The sequence below is a fragment of the Panthera pardus genome, unplaced genomic scaffold, assembly GCF_024362965.1.
Source record: "Panthera pardus isolate Hobbes unplaced genomic scaffold, ASM2436296v1 HiC_scaffold_13, whole genome shotgun sequence".
Classification (NCBI taxonomy): domain Eukaryota; kingdom Metazoa; phylum Chordata; class Mammalia; order Carnivora; family Felidae; genus Panthera; species Panthera pardus.
Window position 1 is genome coordinate 193112699 of NW_026526688.1, and position 17087 is coordinate 193129785.

Genomic DNA, 17087 nt, shown 5'->3' on the forward strand with positions numbered 1-17087 from the left:
TTTGGGGTTCTGTTATAGAATGATAGAAAGGGGAAGTTTAGGATGGATTATGTCCTATAATTATATAGAAAACAGGACTTGAGAGCAACGAACTTGGATTTTATGTGAGATTTCCAAGCGAAGTATTGGAGGTATGTCCTGGGTTTTTTTGTGGCTTTTAGTAAAATGTAAAAGAGATAAAAAGGAGGGAACTGTTACAAAAAGGAACCAGAATTTAATGTTTTTCTCCCTTTTTGAATGGGAATGGGTTGTGACTATTACCCTAGAACAGTCTGGGTATTTTGAAGCACAGAACTGGTTTCTAATTTCACAGGTCACAGATGCAAGATTTTGTCTCAGGATAGATTATACCCAGATACTGTACCCACACCTAATCTAGGTGATTTAGGTGGAAGACTTGAGCCTTTGAGCCAGTGAGACTTAGACAAGGTTTTGGACTTGAGTTGATGTAATGGGCTGAGACTTCTGGTCACATTCAAGATGGGTGAGTATCTTTCTCATGCAAGATGCGTATGAGTCTTTGGTAAGAGTGGACTGTGATAGGCTGAGTCCCCCCTTCACCACCCAACAGATGTCCAGATCCTAATCCCCGAAACCTTGAATGTGTGCCTTGCACAAAGGGATTCGGCAGAGTGTCATATACCGACAAAAAGACACACGATGTTTGAGTCAGAAACAATTTATTACTCACAGCCAAAAAAAAAGAAGCAGACACATCAGTTTTGTTTGTTAGCTCCCCATACCCCAACTCCCACAGCGTGACATGGTAAGGATCAGATGTCACCTCTCCATCATGCAGTGGGTTGCATGATATTAGACTCTAGGGTTTTGTGGGGTTGCTGGTATATCTTCCCATCCTCGTCTCCAGGGAGATTATCCATTACTCTGGAATGCAAGCAAACAACTCAGGGGAGGGAAAGAAGGCTTTATCTTTACTTCCCTGGTATGTCTCTAGCTTCATGATCCTCAACTGTCTCCCTTTACAAACATTCTTAATGTGGATGCAAATACCTTCATTCAGAGAATCCACACTGAGCAGACATGTGAGATATTCATGGGGAACTGTATTCCAACACTTTATTTCGAGTACCAAAAAGGCAAGTAAAAAAATCACCTTCAATAGAAGACAAAATCTGAAAACACAAATATTACAAGAATCCTAAGCATGGTAGCTGATGGAAAGGAATTGCTCACCTTTACAATTTTAGAGAGAGCCCTTGCCAAGAGAAACACCACCCACTGGAATCAGTGACTATATAAAGGCAGAAGTTGAAATTAATTTGAGGAACACATATTAAGCAATTTAAGTTGCTTAATTATCAGCAACAATGTGAGGAAGCCATATCAATCAATGCCATTTTTGAATGCTTATAGAGATTATCTGACCAAATCAGATTTTAAAATGTTAAAAAAAAAAAAAAATGGGGGGGGGGGGCACCTGGGTGATTCAGTCAGTTAAGCATCTGACTTCAGCTCAGGTCATGATCTCAAGGTTGGGGAGTTCAAGCCCCACATTGGACTCGCTGCTGTCCATGTAGAGCACGCTTCTGTCCCCCTCTCTCTGTCCCTCCCGTGCTCGCACATTGTCTCTTTCCCTCAAAAATAAATATTTTTAAAAATGTGAAAGAGACTTTGCCACACATTTAATAATTATTCCTGAGAGTACAACCTCAAGTTACAGATGTTAGAGATCATTATTTGTTAATAAGATGTACATTACATCCCCACTTACTGTGTATCATACAAAATGGACATGAATTCTGCTCCTATGAAGCACTCATTCCAGGGTAGCAGATTGACAGAATCAGTTATCAAATAAATAAAAATATTACAAATGATACACTACCAAGAAAAGAAACAAAGGGAATAATGGAACAAAAACTAAGGTGGGTTAGGAAAATCCTCTTTAGGGAAGTTAACGTTGAATTCCATTTATTCTCAAAATGTCAGCCAGAGTCTTCTATTTATTTCAGCTTATTTTATTTTTTTAAGTAATCTCTACACCCAATGTGGGGCACAAACTTACAACCCCAAGATCAAGAGGCACATGCTCTAGGGGCGTCTGAGTGGCTCAGTTGGTTAAGTATCCAACTTCAGCTCAGGTCATGATCTCACGGTTTGGGAGTTTGAGCCCCGCGTCGGGCTCTGGGCTGACAGCTCAGAGCCTGGAGCCCACTTCAGATTCTGTGTCTCCCTCTGTCCATCCCTCCGCTGATTGCACTCTGTCTCTCGCATTGTCTCAAAAATAAATAAATATTAAAAAAAATAAAAAATAAAAAAAAAGAGGCACATGCTCTATTGACTGAGCCAGCTGGGCACCTATGAAGTGAATCTTTTAAAACCTAATTCACATCGCATCTTTCCTCTGCATAATCCTTCAACTGCTCTCCATTTCAGGCAAAAACCCAGAGGCCCTTTGATGGTCTACAGAGCCCTTCATGATTTGGTGCCCATATAACAGTTCCCGAGCCTTCTTTCTTATTGCTCTTTCTATAGCACTTATTACCTTTAAAATATTTTAAGGGTTATTTATGGTCTGTCTGTCTCTCTCCCTGCCAGTTCCACGAAGTTCCACTACAGAATGATCTTTGCTTTCTTCATTTTGCATCCCAAATGTCTCTAGAAAACTTCCTGGCCTCTAACAGAAGTTCATTAAAGTTTTGGTCAAAGAATGGAAATTACATTATGATTTCATTAATATTTAAATATGCCAAAAATAAAAACCAAGTTAGCACATACAATGCTGTGTTAGCATCTGAATTCAGCATAGAAAAATGTCACAAAATAAGAAACACAAGAACACAAATCAGGGAAGATTCACTTAAGGTGACGGGTGCGCTTGCCTGCTGAGAAGTTCGCTCCAGTCGGGAACACAGGAGGACAGTGCCACCCGCGTATCTGCTGCACCTTTCAACCCGTTTCTTTCCTTTGCTTTTAACTGGGTCAGGACTGAAAACCCACGCTCGCACAAACTGGTCGTCGTGAATGGTAACGGAAGCGGGACACTCTTTCTGCTTAGCAGAGGGAAGTCTTCCTTTACCTTAATCCAAAATGCCGATAATGTTAATGCTTCGTAGTCAGTCTTCAATGTGTATGAGGAACTGAGCTGCAGTAATTCACTCTCTTCTTCAGGCACCAAGTTTAACTCAATTACCGATTCTGGGTTTCGAAAAGCAAAGGGATCTTTCACCCAGCTGTTTTCTCTTAACGTTTCAAACTTCTCTTCTGGAAAGAAATGGTTAAAAGTTTGAGACAGAGAAGTGAGATGCACCAATATCTCTAATTTTATTTCTTTCAAAAGGTTTTCACTAATAACGTTCTCTTCGATATGTTGCAAAAATCTCGGAAACATGTAGTAGCTCGGACGGCTGCTTTTAAGCCTCGCTTGCCATAACAATAGTGTCTTTTGGAATCCCTGGATGCGTTCGACCTGTTGGAATATATTGCTATTTTCCCCCTGTAGTTTTAAACTCAGTTCGTTAAGAATGCCAAAAATATCTGTTAAATATGCCAATTTCGTCACCCAAATGTCATCTTCCAAAATACTTGCCAAATGAGATTTTTTTTCAGTAAGAAAAAGGTGGATCTCGTTCCTGAGTTCGTAAACCCTGCTTAGTATTTTGCCATGAGACAACCAACGAACTTTGGTATGGTATAGTAAGTGGGTACGATTAGCTCCAATCTCTGAACAAAATGTTTCAAGAAGCTGGTTATTTAGTGGACTGCCTTTAATGAAGTTAACAACTTTCACTGCGTTTTTCAGCACTTCCAAGAGATTCTGTGGGATTTCTCTGGACGCTAAAGCTTCACGATGTATAAAACAGTGATTCCACACGGCGCCATTATCAGTAACTTCTAGCAATTTTTTAATTACTCTGCTGTGTCTTCCGGTTATGCTTGCTGCTCCGTCACTTGTAATCCCTTTGCAGTTCTTCCAGTTTAATTTATATCGGCCAACAATGCACTTTTCTAATTCTGTAAAAATATCTAACCCGCTTAGGTGTGAGGTTATATTTAAACAACACAAAAAATCCTCCATGAAATCTTCTTGCCACGCGTATCTGACATAAACTAAGAGTGTTGTGCCGCTCCCCAGATCGGTGCCGTCATCGAGCTGGATCGCAAAGTCTATACCAGTCTGCAACCGGGTAAGAAGCATTGTTTCTAAGTGTTCCGCAATAGTGCACATTCGAAGAGATATTATGTCATCACTAGATATCGTTTTTAATTTATCAGCCGATTTGTCATCAAAAATTGTACGCACCATATCCAAACACGCTGGAAGAATTATTTTTTCAGCAGCCGTGTGAGCCATTTTCTCTTTCGCCACTCGATATGCAACCAAATACGACGATAATAAGGCTTTCTCGCTAACAGCTGTAGGACAACCGAGAAATCGTGTAGACAACTTTACATCCTTTTTCTTTCTTTGAAAATACTCAAGAGGCTTATCAGTAAGTTCAGCATGCTGAGTTTCTAAGTGCCTTTTTAATTTAGAAGGTTTTAAGCTCTCATTTGCAAGAATATTATTACAAATAACACACTGAGGTCTGTCATTTTCAAAGGGTTTTTCACATTTGATAAAACCGTATTTTAAATAATCTTCATTATAACGTCTTGCACTTACCTTTTTCTTTTTGAAATGTGGCTCAAACGAGGTTGAAGTTTGCAGATTACAGTCAGTATTTCTCTCAACATGGTCACTATTCACATTTCCAGGTGCAGCAGCTGAACTTGAACAAGTGTCTGCACATTTCACTTCATTTTTCCTCTTTCTTTTAAAAACGATAGGATCCATTTTAAAAGTAATGCTGATTAAAATGTTTTAAATGCCACTAAAAAAATTGTATATATATATATATATATATATATATATATATATAGCCTAGATAACATCTTTCCCAAAAAATATAGTTTGCAAATGCATCTCAGTTGAACATCTCAGACTTCACATCTAGTTGTAAGTCACGGGAACACAAACTAGACTGCTCACCAACTTTATTATTATGAAAACGAAACAAGACACCAGTGGACAAATGCTTGAAAAGCCATTTCTTAGCCAGTATACATTCTGTTCATTATATGCCCTCCATTAGTTAATTTTCTTTTCAGATCTTGAAATTGACCTTAGTATTCCTGGTAGCACAATTCTGGCAGAGGAATCACACAAAACACTTGATATATTTTACTGTTTTAAAAAAACTTTCACTGTGACTCACAGAACTGATTTCATGACCCGCTAATAGGTCACACACAGAATGTGAAAAAATGTTGATAGAGAGATTTTTCCTGTGCTGTGCTGAGCTTGAGTACGTCTGCTTGATGATCAAAGCAGCTAGCTAATCTGTTAGGCTGTTGGCTGGTACAGGAGCTTTCTTGAAGTGGTAGGTATATATCCTACACTTTCCTTCTTGATACTTTATGATGGGAAGAGTTTTTAAGAATGCCAGTTATGGTCTGACCCAGTGAGGATCCAATGAGGCTTTCCATGGCTAGGTCAACTACCAAGTTGGACCTGATGATATATTTTTAGAACTTCCTTGGACTGCATCCTTGGCCTGGGAATAAGAGCAGAGAGATGACATTAAAACTTTAGAATACAGAGGTTATTATTGCCAGCTATGGCAACCTTCAGGATATCCAAGATCATGGGTCCTGAAGCAAAAGGCCTAAAGCTCTTCTCATCACTATGTCATATCAGCTTAGGTCTATTTCTGTAAGGCAAATGACCTAAACCAAGATTGGTAAATAGAAACAATGATATCAGGGGTGCCTGGGTGGCTCAGTGAAGCGTCCAACTTCAGCTCAGGTCGTGATCTTGCAGTCCGTGAGTTCGAGCCCCGCGTCGGGCTCTGTGTTGACAGCTCAGAGTCTGGAGCCTGCTTCGGATTCTGTCTCTCTCTCTCTCTCTCTCTCTCTCTGCCCCTCCCCTGTTCACGCCTGTCTCTGTCTCTCTTTCTCTCAAAAGTAAATTAAGCATTCAAAAAAAATTTTATTTAATGTTTTTATTTATTTTTGAGACAGAGAGAGACAGAGTATGAGCAGGGGAGGGGCAGAGAGAGAGGGAGACAGAATCCAAAGCAGGCTGCAAGCTCTGAGCTGTCAGCACAGAGCCCGACGTGGGGCTCGAACTCACGGACTGTGAGATCATGACCTGAGCTGAAGTCAGACGCTTAACCAACTGAGCCACCCAGGCGCCCCTAAAAAATTTTTTTAATAAAAAAAGAAAAAATGATGTCTGTAAAACCTGGAAGTTGGCATCAGAAACTGCAAAGTATACTTAATAAAGCTGAATACAGCGAGCCATGGAGGCCCATGGTTTATCTGCCACTTTAGACTTCCTCCCAGTTCAGTTTGGGTATGTCCATCGTAGAAGCACAGGTATCCCCCACTTTCTAAAAGGTTGTGTTATGCCATTTCACTTCTAGGGCAGACCTACATTGATACCTGTTTTTGCTAACTGAAAGAAATCCAAAGAGGATTTTCACTTTTGTGAAAAGAGCCGTTACCATACTAACGTAGGTCTTTGGTAAAAGCAAAGTGGCCTCACACCAACTTTCTGAAAGCAGGGGATTTCAGAGGAATGCCCTATTTTCAAAGGGGAAACCTGTGCTCACTGCACTGCCCTTTGACCTTGGTGTTATTTGGGTCTTAGTATCATACACAGCACTTTCTTACATAGCGTTCCATCAAGTTGTTCCGCCTTTCTGGGGGAGGGAGGTAAAGCCTTACACTTACTGTAGTGTTTACTAGAAATTCAACAACTTAAGGGCACCTGGGTGGCTCAGTCGGTTAAGTGTCCAACTCTTGCTTTCGAATCAGGTCATTATCTCACGGTTTGTGAGTTTGAACCCCACATCTGGTTCAGTGCTGACAGTGTGGAACCTGCTTGGGATTCTCTCTTCCTCTCTCTAGCCCTCCTCCACTCACACGCTCTCTCTCAGAATAAGTAAATAAAAAAAAAAATTCAACATCTTACAGCGTGAATAACTGTTATTAGAATCATTTGCATTAATATTTTCTTATTATCTGTATTCTTGATGCACTCTGGCTTGCGGGTTCTCACGAATCAGAGAGGGACTGGGCATCCCCCAAAACTACTCTAGAGATGGCAAACAACTCAACAGATAGCAACCAGCTCAACCAGTTAACACAACTTTCATATGCAAACTCACCATTCTAGAGCCCACCCCACCTGCACACACACCCCACCCCACCCCAATCAGGCTCTTAAACTCAGGCAATATTCCCCTCCACCCCAGTCATCTCACAGTCGGGTATCTGACAACTAGGAACAGCCCCTATGCCCTAGAGCCTGTTGAAATCAATCAAAAACCCAATTTTAAACCTGCTTAGCCAGCTCATCCTGCCTCACTGGTTCTGTCCTAGAAAATACCCAGGCTTTTCCACAATACAGGCTTTTCTGCAGTTTCCCTTCTGCTCCCTCTGCCTCCTGAAACCTCCTGTTTCCCCCTGTGGCCCTTGCATGGCTTGGCATGCTCTATGTCCTGCCTCTAGGGATCTGGGAGTATAAAAACTTCCTACTGTGTGACATTTCTGTGTCTGTGTGTCTTATCATGCCTGATTAAAATAAATCCTGAAGAGGTTTTGAATCATTTTTGTTATTGCTCTAGTTACAAAGTCATATAGTTTGGTCCTAATCCCATTGTCCCCATAAGGCCTGTTACTTTTTAGTATAAATCCTGCATTCCTTGAGTTCTTCCAGGAAGTCATAGTGTTAAAGCTGAAATACACATTATCTTAAGATTATTTATTATTTGCCTGGTGAGCAGATTTCCCCCACTCACCTGAGAGGAATATTAGAATCCCCTGATTAGGGGAACACACTAAGTATTTTCCTTTCTAACTACCACCAATTCCTCACCTGAGTGAAAGAGTAGACTTGTATACTAGTACACAAGCAAGGTATGGGTATAAGGAATATCAAGCAGCTCTCAAAAATGAGCCATACAGGGGCACCTGGGTGGCTCAGTCGGTTAAGCGTCAGACTTCGGCTCAGGTCAGGATCTCCTGGCTCACGAGTTCAAGCCTGCATCGGGTTCTGTGCTGACAGCTCAGAGCCTGGAGCCTGTTTTGGATTCTGTGTCTCCCTCTCTCTCTGCCCTTAACCCACTCACATTCTGTCTCTGTCTCTCTCAAAAATAAACATTAAAAAAAATTTTTTAAAAAAATGAGCCATACATTATCTATATGCCATCAATATTCATCAGCCTATTGCTGTTATATTTATGTGGGGACCTACCCTTTCAACTATAAAGCCAGCTTGGAAAGAGGCATCACAGAGAATGGTAAATTTGAGCAAAAAAGATGTCAGAAAAGGCTATAAAGAAAAGGCTATAATCTTGGTGATATTCTTCTGTGAGACTTCATTAATTATACCTATATGGACTTTACTATTAACAATAATTTGACAATAATTGACAAATGTATGACATGTATCCATCGCTATGATATCAGAATATGTTCACTGCTCTAAAAATCCTATGTTCTGCCTATTCATCTCTACCTCCCTCCAATCCCTGGTAATCACTGATTTTTTTTTTTTTTTAATGTCTCCAGTTTTGGGGTGCCTGGGTGGCTCAGTCGGTTGAGCGTCCGACTTCAGCTCAGGTCACGATCTCACAGTCCTTGAGTTCGAGCCCCACGTCGGGCTCTGGGCTGATGGCTCAGAGCCTGGAGCCTGCTTCCGATTCTGTGTCTCCCTCTCTCTCTGCCCCTCCCCCGTTCATGCTCTGTCTCTATCTCAAAAGTAAATAAACGTTAAAAAAAAATTAAAAAAAAAAAATAAATGTCTCCAGTTTTACCTTTTCTAGAATGTCATAAACTGGAACTTACAGTATGAAGCATTTTTACATTGGCTTCTTTCACTTAGTAATACATATTTAAGGTTCCTTAATGTCTTTTCATGGCTTGATGGTTCATTTCTTTTTACCACAGAATAATATTCCATTGTCTAAATATAAAAGTTTATTTATCCATGCACCTACTGAAAGACTTCTTGGTTGCTTCCAAGGTTTGGCAATTTTTTTTAAGTTTATTTATTTATTTTGAGAGAGAATGTACAAGTGGAGGAGGGGCCGACAGAGAGAGAGAGGAGAGAGCCAGAATCCCACGCAGGCTCCGCACTGCCTGCGTGAAGCCTGACACAGGATTCGAACTCATGAATGGTGAGATCGTGACCCAAGCCAAAGTTGGACGCTTACCTGCCTGAGCCACCTAGGCATCCCCAAATTTTGGCAATTATCAAAAAAGCAGCTATAAACATCAGTTGCAGATTTTTGTGTGAACATAACTTTTCAACTCCTGTGGATAAATACAATGGAATCTGCTGGACTGTACATATGGGTGCATTTTAAATAAGGATATCAGCAAAGGCTGTGTATCTTTTTGTTGCTGGAGCATACCATAATTGTGGGCACAGATTACACATTATAGACAAAGTGTAGTTGTTGATGCCTCTTCTTCTTCTTCTTTTTTTTTTTTTTTTTTTTTTTGGTAAAGGTGCCAATGTGAACTCATTCATACTGGCCGACTTCAAATGCCAAAGGGACTACTCAAGGATCTCATCAGTCATAACGGCCTAGCATGCTACTCAGGTACCTTGTTGGTCTCTGATATGAAATGTCAGAAAACAGAAGCAAGTTAGAACTGAAGGGTACAGATCTGGAGGTACAGGCAGGAGTAAAGATGGCTGTGAGATGGGTCACACGATGTGGCATAATTTAGTGAGAAACAGGGATGTGAAGAGCTGGTCAAGAGATATCTGTCCTGTTTGGTCAGTTTAGCATTGGACAAATGTTAAATCTCGAATTTAAGGGCTGAAACTTTACAAAAAGCTTTAATAGGCACCCTGGAGCAATGCTGGAATGCAGCTTCAGGAAGGTGCCAGGGAAGTGGCAGGAGAGGCCACTGAGGAAACGGGGATTGCTGTAGGAGTAGGATGAAGTTGTAATACGCAACAGCACAAAATGCATCACCTTGTCTCTAGGCTAGCACTCTCTTGGCATAGTTTTCTGTTTACAGTAATATAAAGGGTTGGTGCCCTCAGGAAGACCTACAGATAGGGACAGAGGTCAGGGTTTATTAGAGTGGTGGCAATTTTACATGTTGGTTGCCTTAGGAGGGGCTTGGAAATATCAGCTTGGCTAGTTATTATAAATGCTTTAACGATGGCTAAGTAGCCTAAGTAACTAGAAATCTACTGTATACAGTACCAGGCTATACTTAAAAAGATGTGCATCTGGGAGAGAATTCGGGGACTGGTAGATGCCTTGACTTAATCTTGGTTAGAGGTTTCCTTGAAAGATGGCATGTTCCAAATATTTCACCATGGTCTGAAAAAGGCAGAGCTTTTCTTATGTTCTGTCTTCCAAGATAGGTTGGTAAGGACTAGAGAGTTTATTTCTCTTGGATGTCAGAGCACGGTGTATATCATCGATGTTTAAACCAGAACTAAATTGTTGGAAACTCAACTGCATCTAGATTTCTTTTTAATGAATAAGAAGAGTTGGAGGGAAATCACAGTAGCCTTAAAAGCAATCTGACTTAGATACATAGCTGCCCTTAAAAGGTGAAAGAGAACAATTATTGACTCTTCCTCTCAGTTAAAAGTTCCAGTAAGGATGCTTTCTTGTTTTTAATACTTCTTTCCCTCCAAGAAATCTCAAATCACTAGCGGTTTTTGTTGTTGTTGTTGTTGTTGTTGTTTTTAAAGATTTTATTTTTAAGTAATCTCTACACCCAACATGGGGCTTGAACTTTAAACCCCAAGATGAAGCATAGCATGTTCTCCCAACTGAGACAGCCAGATGCTCCACAAGCCATTACAATTTTAAGGATAAAATATGCCATGTTCCCCCAGGTATTTTATAGATATTTACCTTATACAGCTAAAGAAAAAAGGGGCTAAATGTGCTACAAAGTCTTTTGTCTGCCCTCCTTTTGTTTAACTTCTCTTAATGGGAAGTCATAGGAGTTTTGGGGGATAGGCTCAAACCTGTTTTTGGTCTAACCATAAGTTGAGGAATTTTAATTTGAAGAGACATATTCATAATTAGGAGTCAATGTACATCAGAGCATACACATACCATACATAACATGGGCAAGTACATCAGTGTAAGTCTACAGCCCAAATGGGCTCTGCTGGGACAGATCCCTTCATGGCCAAAACTTAAAAGATCATAAACGTGTGCACTGATGCTTAAGATAGACATATTGAGGTTGACCGTTGTCATTTCCGAGCAATAATGCTCTTTAATCAGATGTGCATATAGCGTAGCCATCCTTTAGGATAGAATTTCAATTAAGTTGACCAACTAGTTGTAGGGGAAGTTTCCTTATATACCAAGATGCACTAACATAGTTATGTGATGTAGTTTCAGGTTACTGATTTTGCACAAATGAATCTTATCTACCTGTTCCTAGAATGTGTTTGTCATAAGGTAGGTACTCAGTAAATGTATTTGAAATAAACGAGAGAATGAATGACACTATTTTTACCAGTCAGTGAAAAATAAATTACCAAACTATATTTGAACAATTTGGTAATATGTAAGACAAAGGCTAGTAAAACATATTCTTTAAAATAGGATAATCAAAGATACCCTATTTTACAATAAACTGCTTATAATGTTAAGTAGCAGAAAGAAGGGTCCTATACAAAGATATATGTAAACTATGTTTAGATTTAGTTTATAAAGCTTAGCACCTAAATCTACCTAAAAATAACTCACGTAAAATACTAGTATCTCACTTATAAGTTTGAATTACTATTCTTTTAGACAAAACCAACTGTCATTTAAGCATTGTTTTTTTAAATATTTTTATCACTCCTATTTCAACCCAATCCTCTCAGGAGTTTATAATTGGCTATACTTCAGACTGTTGAATTAAAAAAGTATTTCTTTGAGGGGGGTGGCGCCTGGGTGGTTCAGTCAGTTAAGCGTCCGACTTCGGCTCAGGTCATGATCTCACGGTCCGTGAGTTTGAGCCCCGCACTGGGCTCTGTGCTGACAGCTCAGAGCCTGGAGCCTGCTTCGGATTCTGTGTCTCCCTCTGCCCTTCCCCTCTAGAGCTCTGTCTCTCGCTCGCTCTCAAAAAAATAAACATTAAAAAATATTTTTTTTTAAGTATTTTTTTTAAGTTTATTTATTTTTCAGAGAGCATGCTCACAGGAGTGAGGAAGGGCAGAGAGAACCCCAACCAGGCTCCACACTGCCATTACAGAGCCCAACGCAAGGCTGGACCCACAGTGAGATCATGACCTGAGCCAAAATCAAGAGGCTGATGCCCAACAGACTGAGCCACCCAGGCACCCTCAAAAAGCATTCTTAAAGAGCGTACTCCCTCTCCTAAATCAGACAATTCACCTACAATAATAGTAGAGGGAATGTATTAGGGTATAGACCTGGTACAAGTGGTAACGAAAGCCTGGGAAACCCTTTCCTTTTTTTTTTAAGTTTATTTTTTTGTTTTTTTTTAATATTTTTTTTTAATTTTTTTTATGTTTATTTATTTTTGAGAGAGAGAGCATGAACGGGGGAGGGTCAGAGAGAGAGGGAGACACAGAATCTGAAACAGGCTCCAGGCTCTGAGCTGTCAGCACAGAGCCCGATGCGGGGCTCGAACTCACGGACTGCAAGATCATGACCTGAGCCGAAGTCGGTCGCCCAACCGACTGAGCCACCCAGGCGCCCCTTAAGTTTATTTTTTTATTAAGTAATTTCTACCCCTAATGTGGGGCTCAAACTCCTGACCTCGGAGATCAAGAGTCTCCAGCTCTTCTGACTCAGCCTGCCAGGCCTCCAGGGGGGTAAGTCCTTTTTTAACTGAAACAGGACACAAGGTATCAGCAAGGTATCAGCTACGTGGAACACAGAAGTAGAAAATGTTGCAAGTTTGACAGAAGGTGTGAAACAGTTCTTCAGGAAAGTGGTGCTATGAATGAATGGTCTAGGAAAACGTTTCAGGATTTTAAGGAAGTATGCATGATTGTCTTATATGTTTAATGCAATGATCATTCTTGCTGTAAGCATAACAGGTGATCTTTAATTCCCTGACACTAATTCTTACATCTTAGACATATCTCCATGGTGTTACGAATATTATCCTCTAAAAATACAGCTTTTGGGGGCACTTGGGTGGCTCAGTTGGTTAAGTGCCCAACTTCGGCTCACATCATGATCTCACAGTTTGCGAGTTCGAGCCCAGTGTCCAGCTCTGTGCAGCCTGGAGCCTGATTCAGATTCTGTGTCTCCCTCTCTCTCTCTGCCCTACCCCCACTTGTGCTCTGCATCTCTCTCAAAAACAAACATTAAAAAAGTAATAATAAAAATAAAAGTACAGCTTTTCATTTATTTTTATTGCCAGGCACTCACAAAAATTAGTTTTGGTCAGTTTTCTCACAATTCAAAAACCTCTAATGGTTCTGAGCTAGTGCATTCTCCTCAGGACAATTTCTCTAAATCTAAGCCTCATCTTATCCTTCATACAATTCTATATTTTAAGCTCTAAGACTACCAAAGTTCTTGAAATTTGTCCTGCATTTCCACGATTCTGCTTCTGACTAGTATTCTGTTTGTATGGAATATCCTTAAGTCATTTGAGATCCTATTCATTCTTTAAATGATTTAGCTCAAATGCTACAGCATTCATTCACTTAACTAATATTTAGGAACTTACAATGTATCAGGCACTGGGCATGCAAAGCAAAAAAAAAAAAAAAAAAGGATAAATACTGAAAAATTAATATAAAGGAATACCTGTTCAGCTGTTACAATGAATGAACCAGAGTTACGTTACACTGGTAAATCTTAAAAACATAAGTTAACAAGCAAGCTACAAAAGGATATATACACTGCTGATTGTTAAAATTATGCAAAACATTACTATACATGTTGTTAAAATTAAAGCATAAAAGTGCTTGGGAGAGTGGTTACCTTGGGCAAGAGGGAACAGAATGAGACTGCGTGGGTCAGACAAAGGACTTCAATTTATATTATCAAGGAATTTATGTAATTTATTTCCGCAGTTAGGTGGCGAGTACACAATGTATGATTTATACTTTTGTCTGTATAAAATATTCTACATTTGTAAAGGATATGTAAGGCTTGATTCCCTCCTGAAGACACTGCAGATCTGTCTCATAACCCGTAACCTAAAATTACCTTCTGTCTCTTGTACTCTCGTTTACCGCATTGCCTCGATGCACTCATTAGGTAGGACACTAGATCCTAAGGGTAGCAACTTGCAGGTATCACCTTCAGGTATATTCACATGTTATCCTCTTTCCAGCGGATTCCTGACTTCTCCCCGGTCCTCTCGGGCCCAACTAGGCCTTCTAAGAATTTCAGCTTGCCTCTTCCAACCGACCCTAGAATAGCTCCGCTCAGACCCCGGATTGCTGTCCCTCTCGCCCCGGGAGGCCTCAATTCGTCCCCTGTGCGAAACCAGAAGGTGCCTCCCCCAATGAAACCCGGGATATCTCCCGTTAGCAGACTCTGGTCCATCCCTATCAGAGGCTGCCTTTCTTCTCACCTCCAGCCCAGCGCCACAAGCCTCCCGCTTCGCCCGACGAGCGGCGGTTCAGCTGGTCCCCCCTCCCCCCATTCCCTACGCAACACCACTTCCGGCCTAACCTCACCACTCACTAACATCTCACTTCCAGCCGGGAAAAAAAAAACAAAAAACAAAAAACAACACTGGCTCGACCCTTTGCGCACGCGCAACACGGCGGACAGGGCCGAAATTTTCGCCTCCCGGCAGTGTCGCGGTAGTCTCGCGGTATTTGCTTGTCCCGCGGGAGTTCTTTTGAACGCTCTGGCGGTAACCCCGCCCTGGGTGCTCAGCCGCGGGCGGACCGGAGCCGGAGGCGGATTTGGAGTCTGGTCCCGCAGTCTGTCGGGGCCGCAGTACCCCTGTGCGGACGAAGCTCGTCCCAGCGGAGTCACGGCGCCATGGGGGCGGAGAAGAAGCTGCTGTCGGTTAAAGAGGCCTTTCAGCTGGCGCAGCAGCCGCACCAGAACCAGGCGAAGTTCGAGGTGGCGCTGAGCCGCACCTACTGCAAGGTCAGCGCGGCCCCAGCCTCGGCTGCCGTCCCCCCGCGCTCCCGGGACCCCCGAGTGGCCCTTGAGCGCACGCTACCCCTGACGGTCTTCGTAAGACGATTGTAGGGAATTTTGAATTTTAGTACCGTTTTACCTGGTTTACTTGTTTAGAGACCCATGTTGTATTTAATGATCATAGTCTTGTGTCTCTTTAGGTTAACAGCTCACGGACTTTTAACATACATCTTCATTTCATTAAACTAGGTTTAAAATACATATATAAGTACATATTTATGTTTCTGCCCTGTAATGATTTTAACAAAACACACTTTTAAATTCTTGACAAAAATCAGTGCAAATAAGTGCATCTTTGTTACAAACCAGAGACTTTAAAGGTTGATATATTTATCGCCTTTTTTTTTTTTTTTTTTGGTAGACTATACCCAGTACTGGTGGTGGGGGTGGTGGGGAGGTTAGGGGGATGGGGGGGTGGAGGGTGGTGGTGGTGGTGACTCAGCTCTGGGCTTGAACTCACAACCCTGAGATCAAGACCCGAGCTGAGATCAAGAATCTGCCGCTTAACCAACGAGCCACCCAGGCGCCCGTATATTTATTGCCTTTTATTATGATTTTAAGAAATAGAAAAAAATGTTAGGTGCAGGAGTTTTTATTTTAACTCAGACTTCACACGACATGAATCAGTAAATATTTTACAAGCACTAACTACACAGAAGAAATGCTCCTTCCTAGTCCCCACCAGTACTGTCCCTCATAGTCTTCTACAGGTAACCATTTTTAAATTTTTTTTTTAAATGTTTCTTTATTTTTGAGAGAGACAGAGACAATGCGAGTGGGTTAGGGGCAGAGAGAGAGGGAGACACAGACGCAGAAGCAGGCTCCAGGCTCTGAGCTGTCAGCACAGAGTCCGACGCAGGGCTTGAACTCGCAAGCTGTGTAGATCATGACCTGAGCGGAAGTCGGTGGCTCAACCGACTGAGCCACCCAGGCGCCCCTAAAGGTAACCATTTTTAATCAGTTTCTTGTTTATCCTTCCAGTCTTCATGCAAATACAAGCAAATATGACTATGCATGCTTATTTCCCTCCATTCTTTCTTCAATATTTTCTGCATTGTTTTGTACTTTGCTTTTTCACTTAATAGTATATTCTGATATTCCTTATCACTGTCTAGTTACATTTCCTCTCTTTTTTTTTTTTCTTTTTTTAGCTGTGACATATTCCATTTTGTGGACATACTCCAATTTATAGCCAATCCACTATATGTACACAGTTTCCAGCCTTTACATATTCAAAACAATTTTTTTTAATCTTTACACCCAAGGTGGGGCTCAAACTCACAACCCTGAGATCAAGAGCCCGTGCTCTGCGGACTGAGCCAGCCAGGTCCCCTAGAAACAATATTTTAATGAATACATGTCATATCCTACATTTGCACAGGTAACTGTCAGATTGTCTGAAGAGAACTGGGTCAAGTAGGAAATGCATTTTTTTTTTAAGTTTATTTATTTTGAGAGAGACAGAAGCAGCATAAGTGGGGTAAGGGCAGAGAGAGAGGAGAACGAGAGAATCCCAAGCAGGCTCCTCCTTGCCAGTGCAGAGCCCAACTGGTGGCTGGAGCTCAGGAAGCCTTGAGATCCCGACGTGAGCTGAAATCGAGAGACAGAAGCTTAACTGACCGAGCCACCCACGCGCCCCTTATAGGAAAGGGATTTGTAAATGTGATAAGTACTGATAGCTGCCCTTCATAGAGTGGTCCATTCTACACTCCCAGCAGCCAAGGATGAGAGGTATTGCTTTTTTTTGTTTGTTTGTTTTGAGGAGGAGAAGGAGGTTTGGGAACCACTGGAATATAACCGAGAGGATGTTTTATGATAGAAAAGAAAATTGTAAGTGAAATCCTGAACAGTGTGGGAATATGAGTTACAATGATAAACAATTCATCAAAAAGAAAAGAAATTGCTGTATTATAGGAAAGCGTAATTGTAAAAGGCAGTGTTGAATTG

The 17087-nt window shown here is 41.2% G+C and overlaps 1 protein-coding gene across 8 annotated transcripts; it reads right to left on the minus strand.

Annotated features, from left to right (window-relative positions):
- Positions 1–663: 663 nt before the first annotated feature.
- FAM200B (family with sequence similarity 200 member B) lies at positions 664–14680 on the minus strand. Of its 8 annotated transcripts, none has more exons than XR_008421841.1 (5): positions 14557–14670; positions 4628–5558; positions 4265–4377; positions 1012–1133; positions 664–885 (listed from the first exon to the last, which is right to left on the minus strand). XR_008421841.1 is itself a non-coding variant. In XM_053901674.1 (5 exons), the coding sequence occupies exons 3-4, from the start codon at positions 4313–4315 to the stop codon at positions 1053–1055; spliced, it is 1356 nt and encodes a 451-aa protein (XP_053757649.1). In that variant the 5' UTR covers positions 4316–4377; positions 4628–5558; positions 14557–14670; the 3' UTR covers positions 664–885; positions 1012–1052. The 8 variants fall into 8 exon arrangements, 2 of the variants coding, with proteins under 2 accessions (XP_053757649.1, XP_053757648.1); XR_008421838.1 differs by having other exon boundaries at positions 1012–4138; XM_053901674.1 differs by having other exon boundaries at positions 3041–4377.
- Between the last annotated feature and the right edge of the window lie 2407 nt (positions 14681–17087).

Coding starts and splice junctions, on each gene's coding strand:
- FAM200B (XM_053901673.1), bottom strand. CDS start 4,315: ATGGCTCACACGGCTGCTGAAAAAATAATTCTTCCAGCGTGTTTGGAT.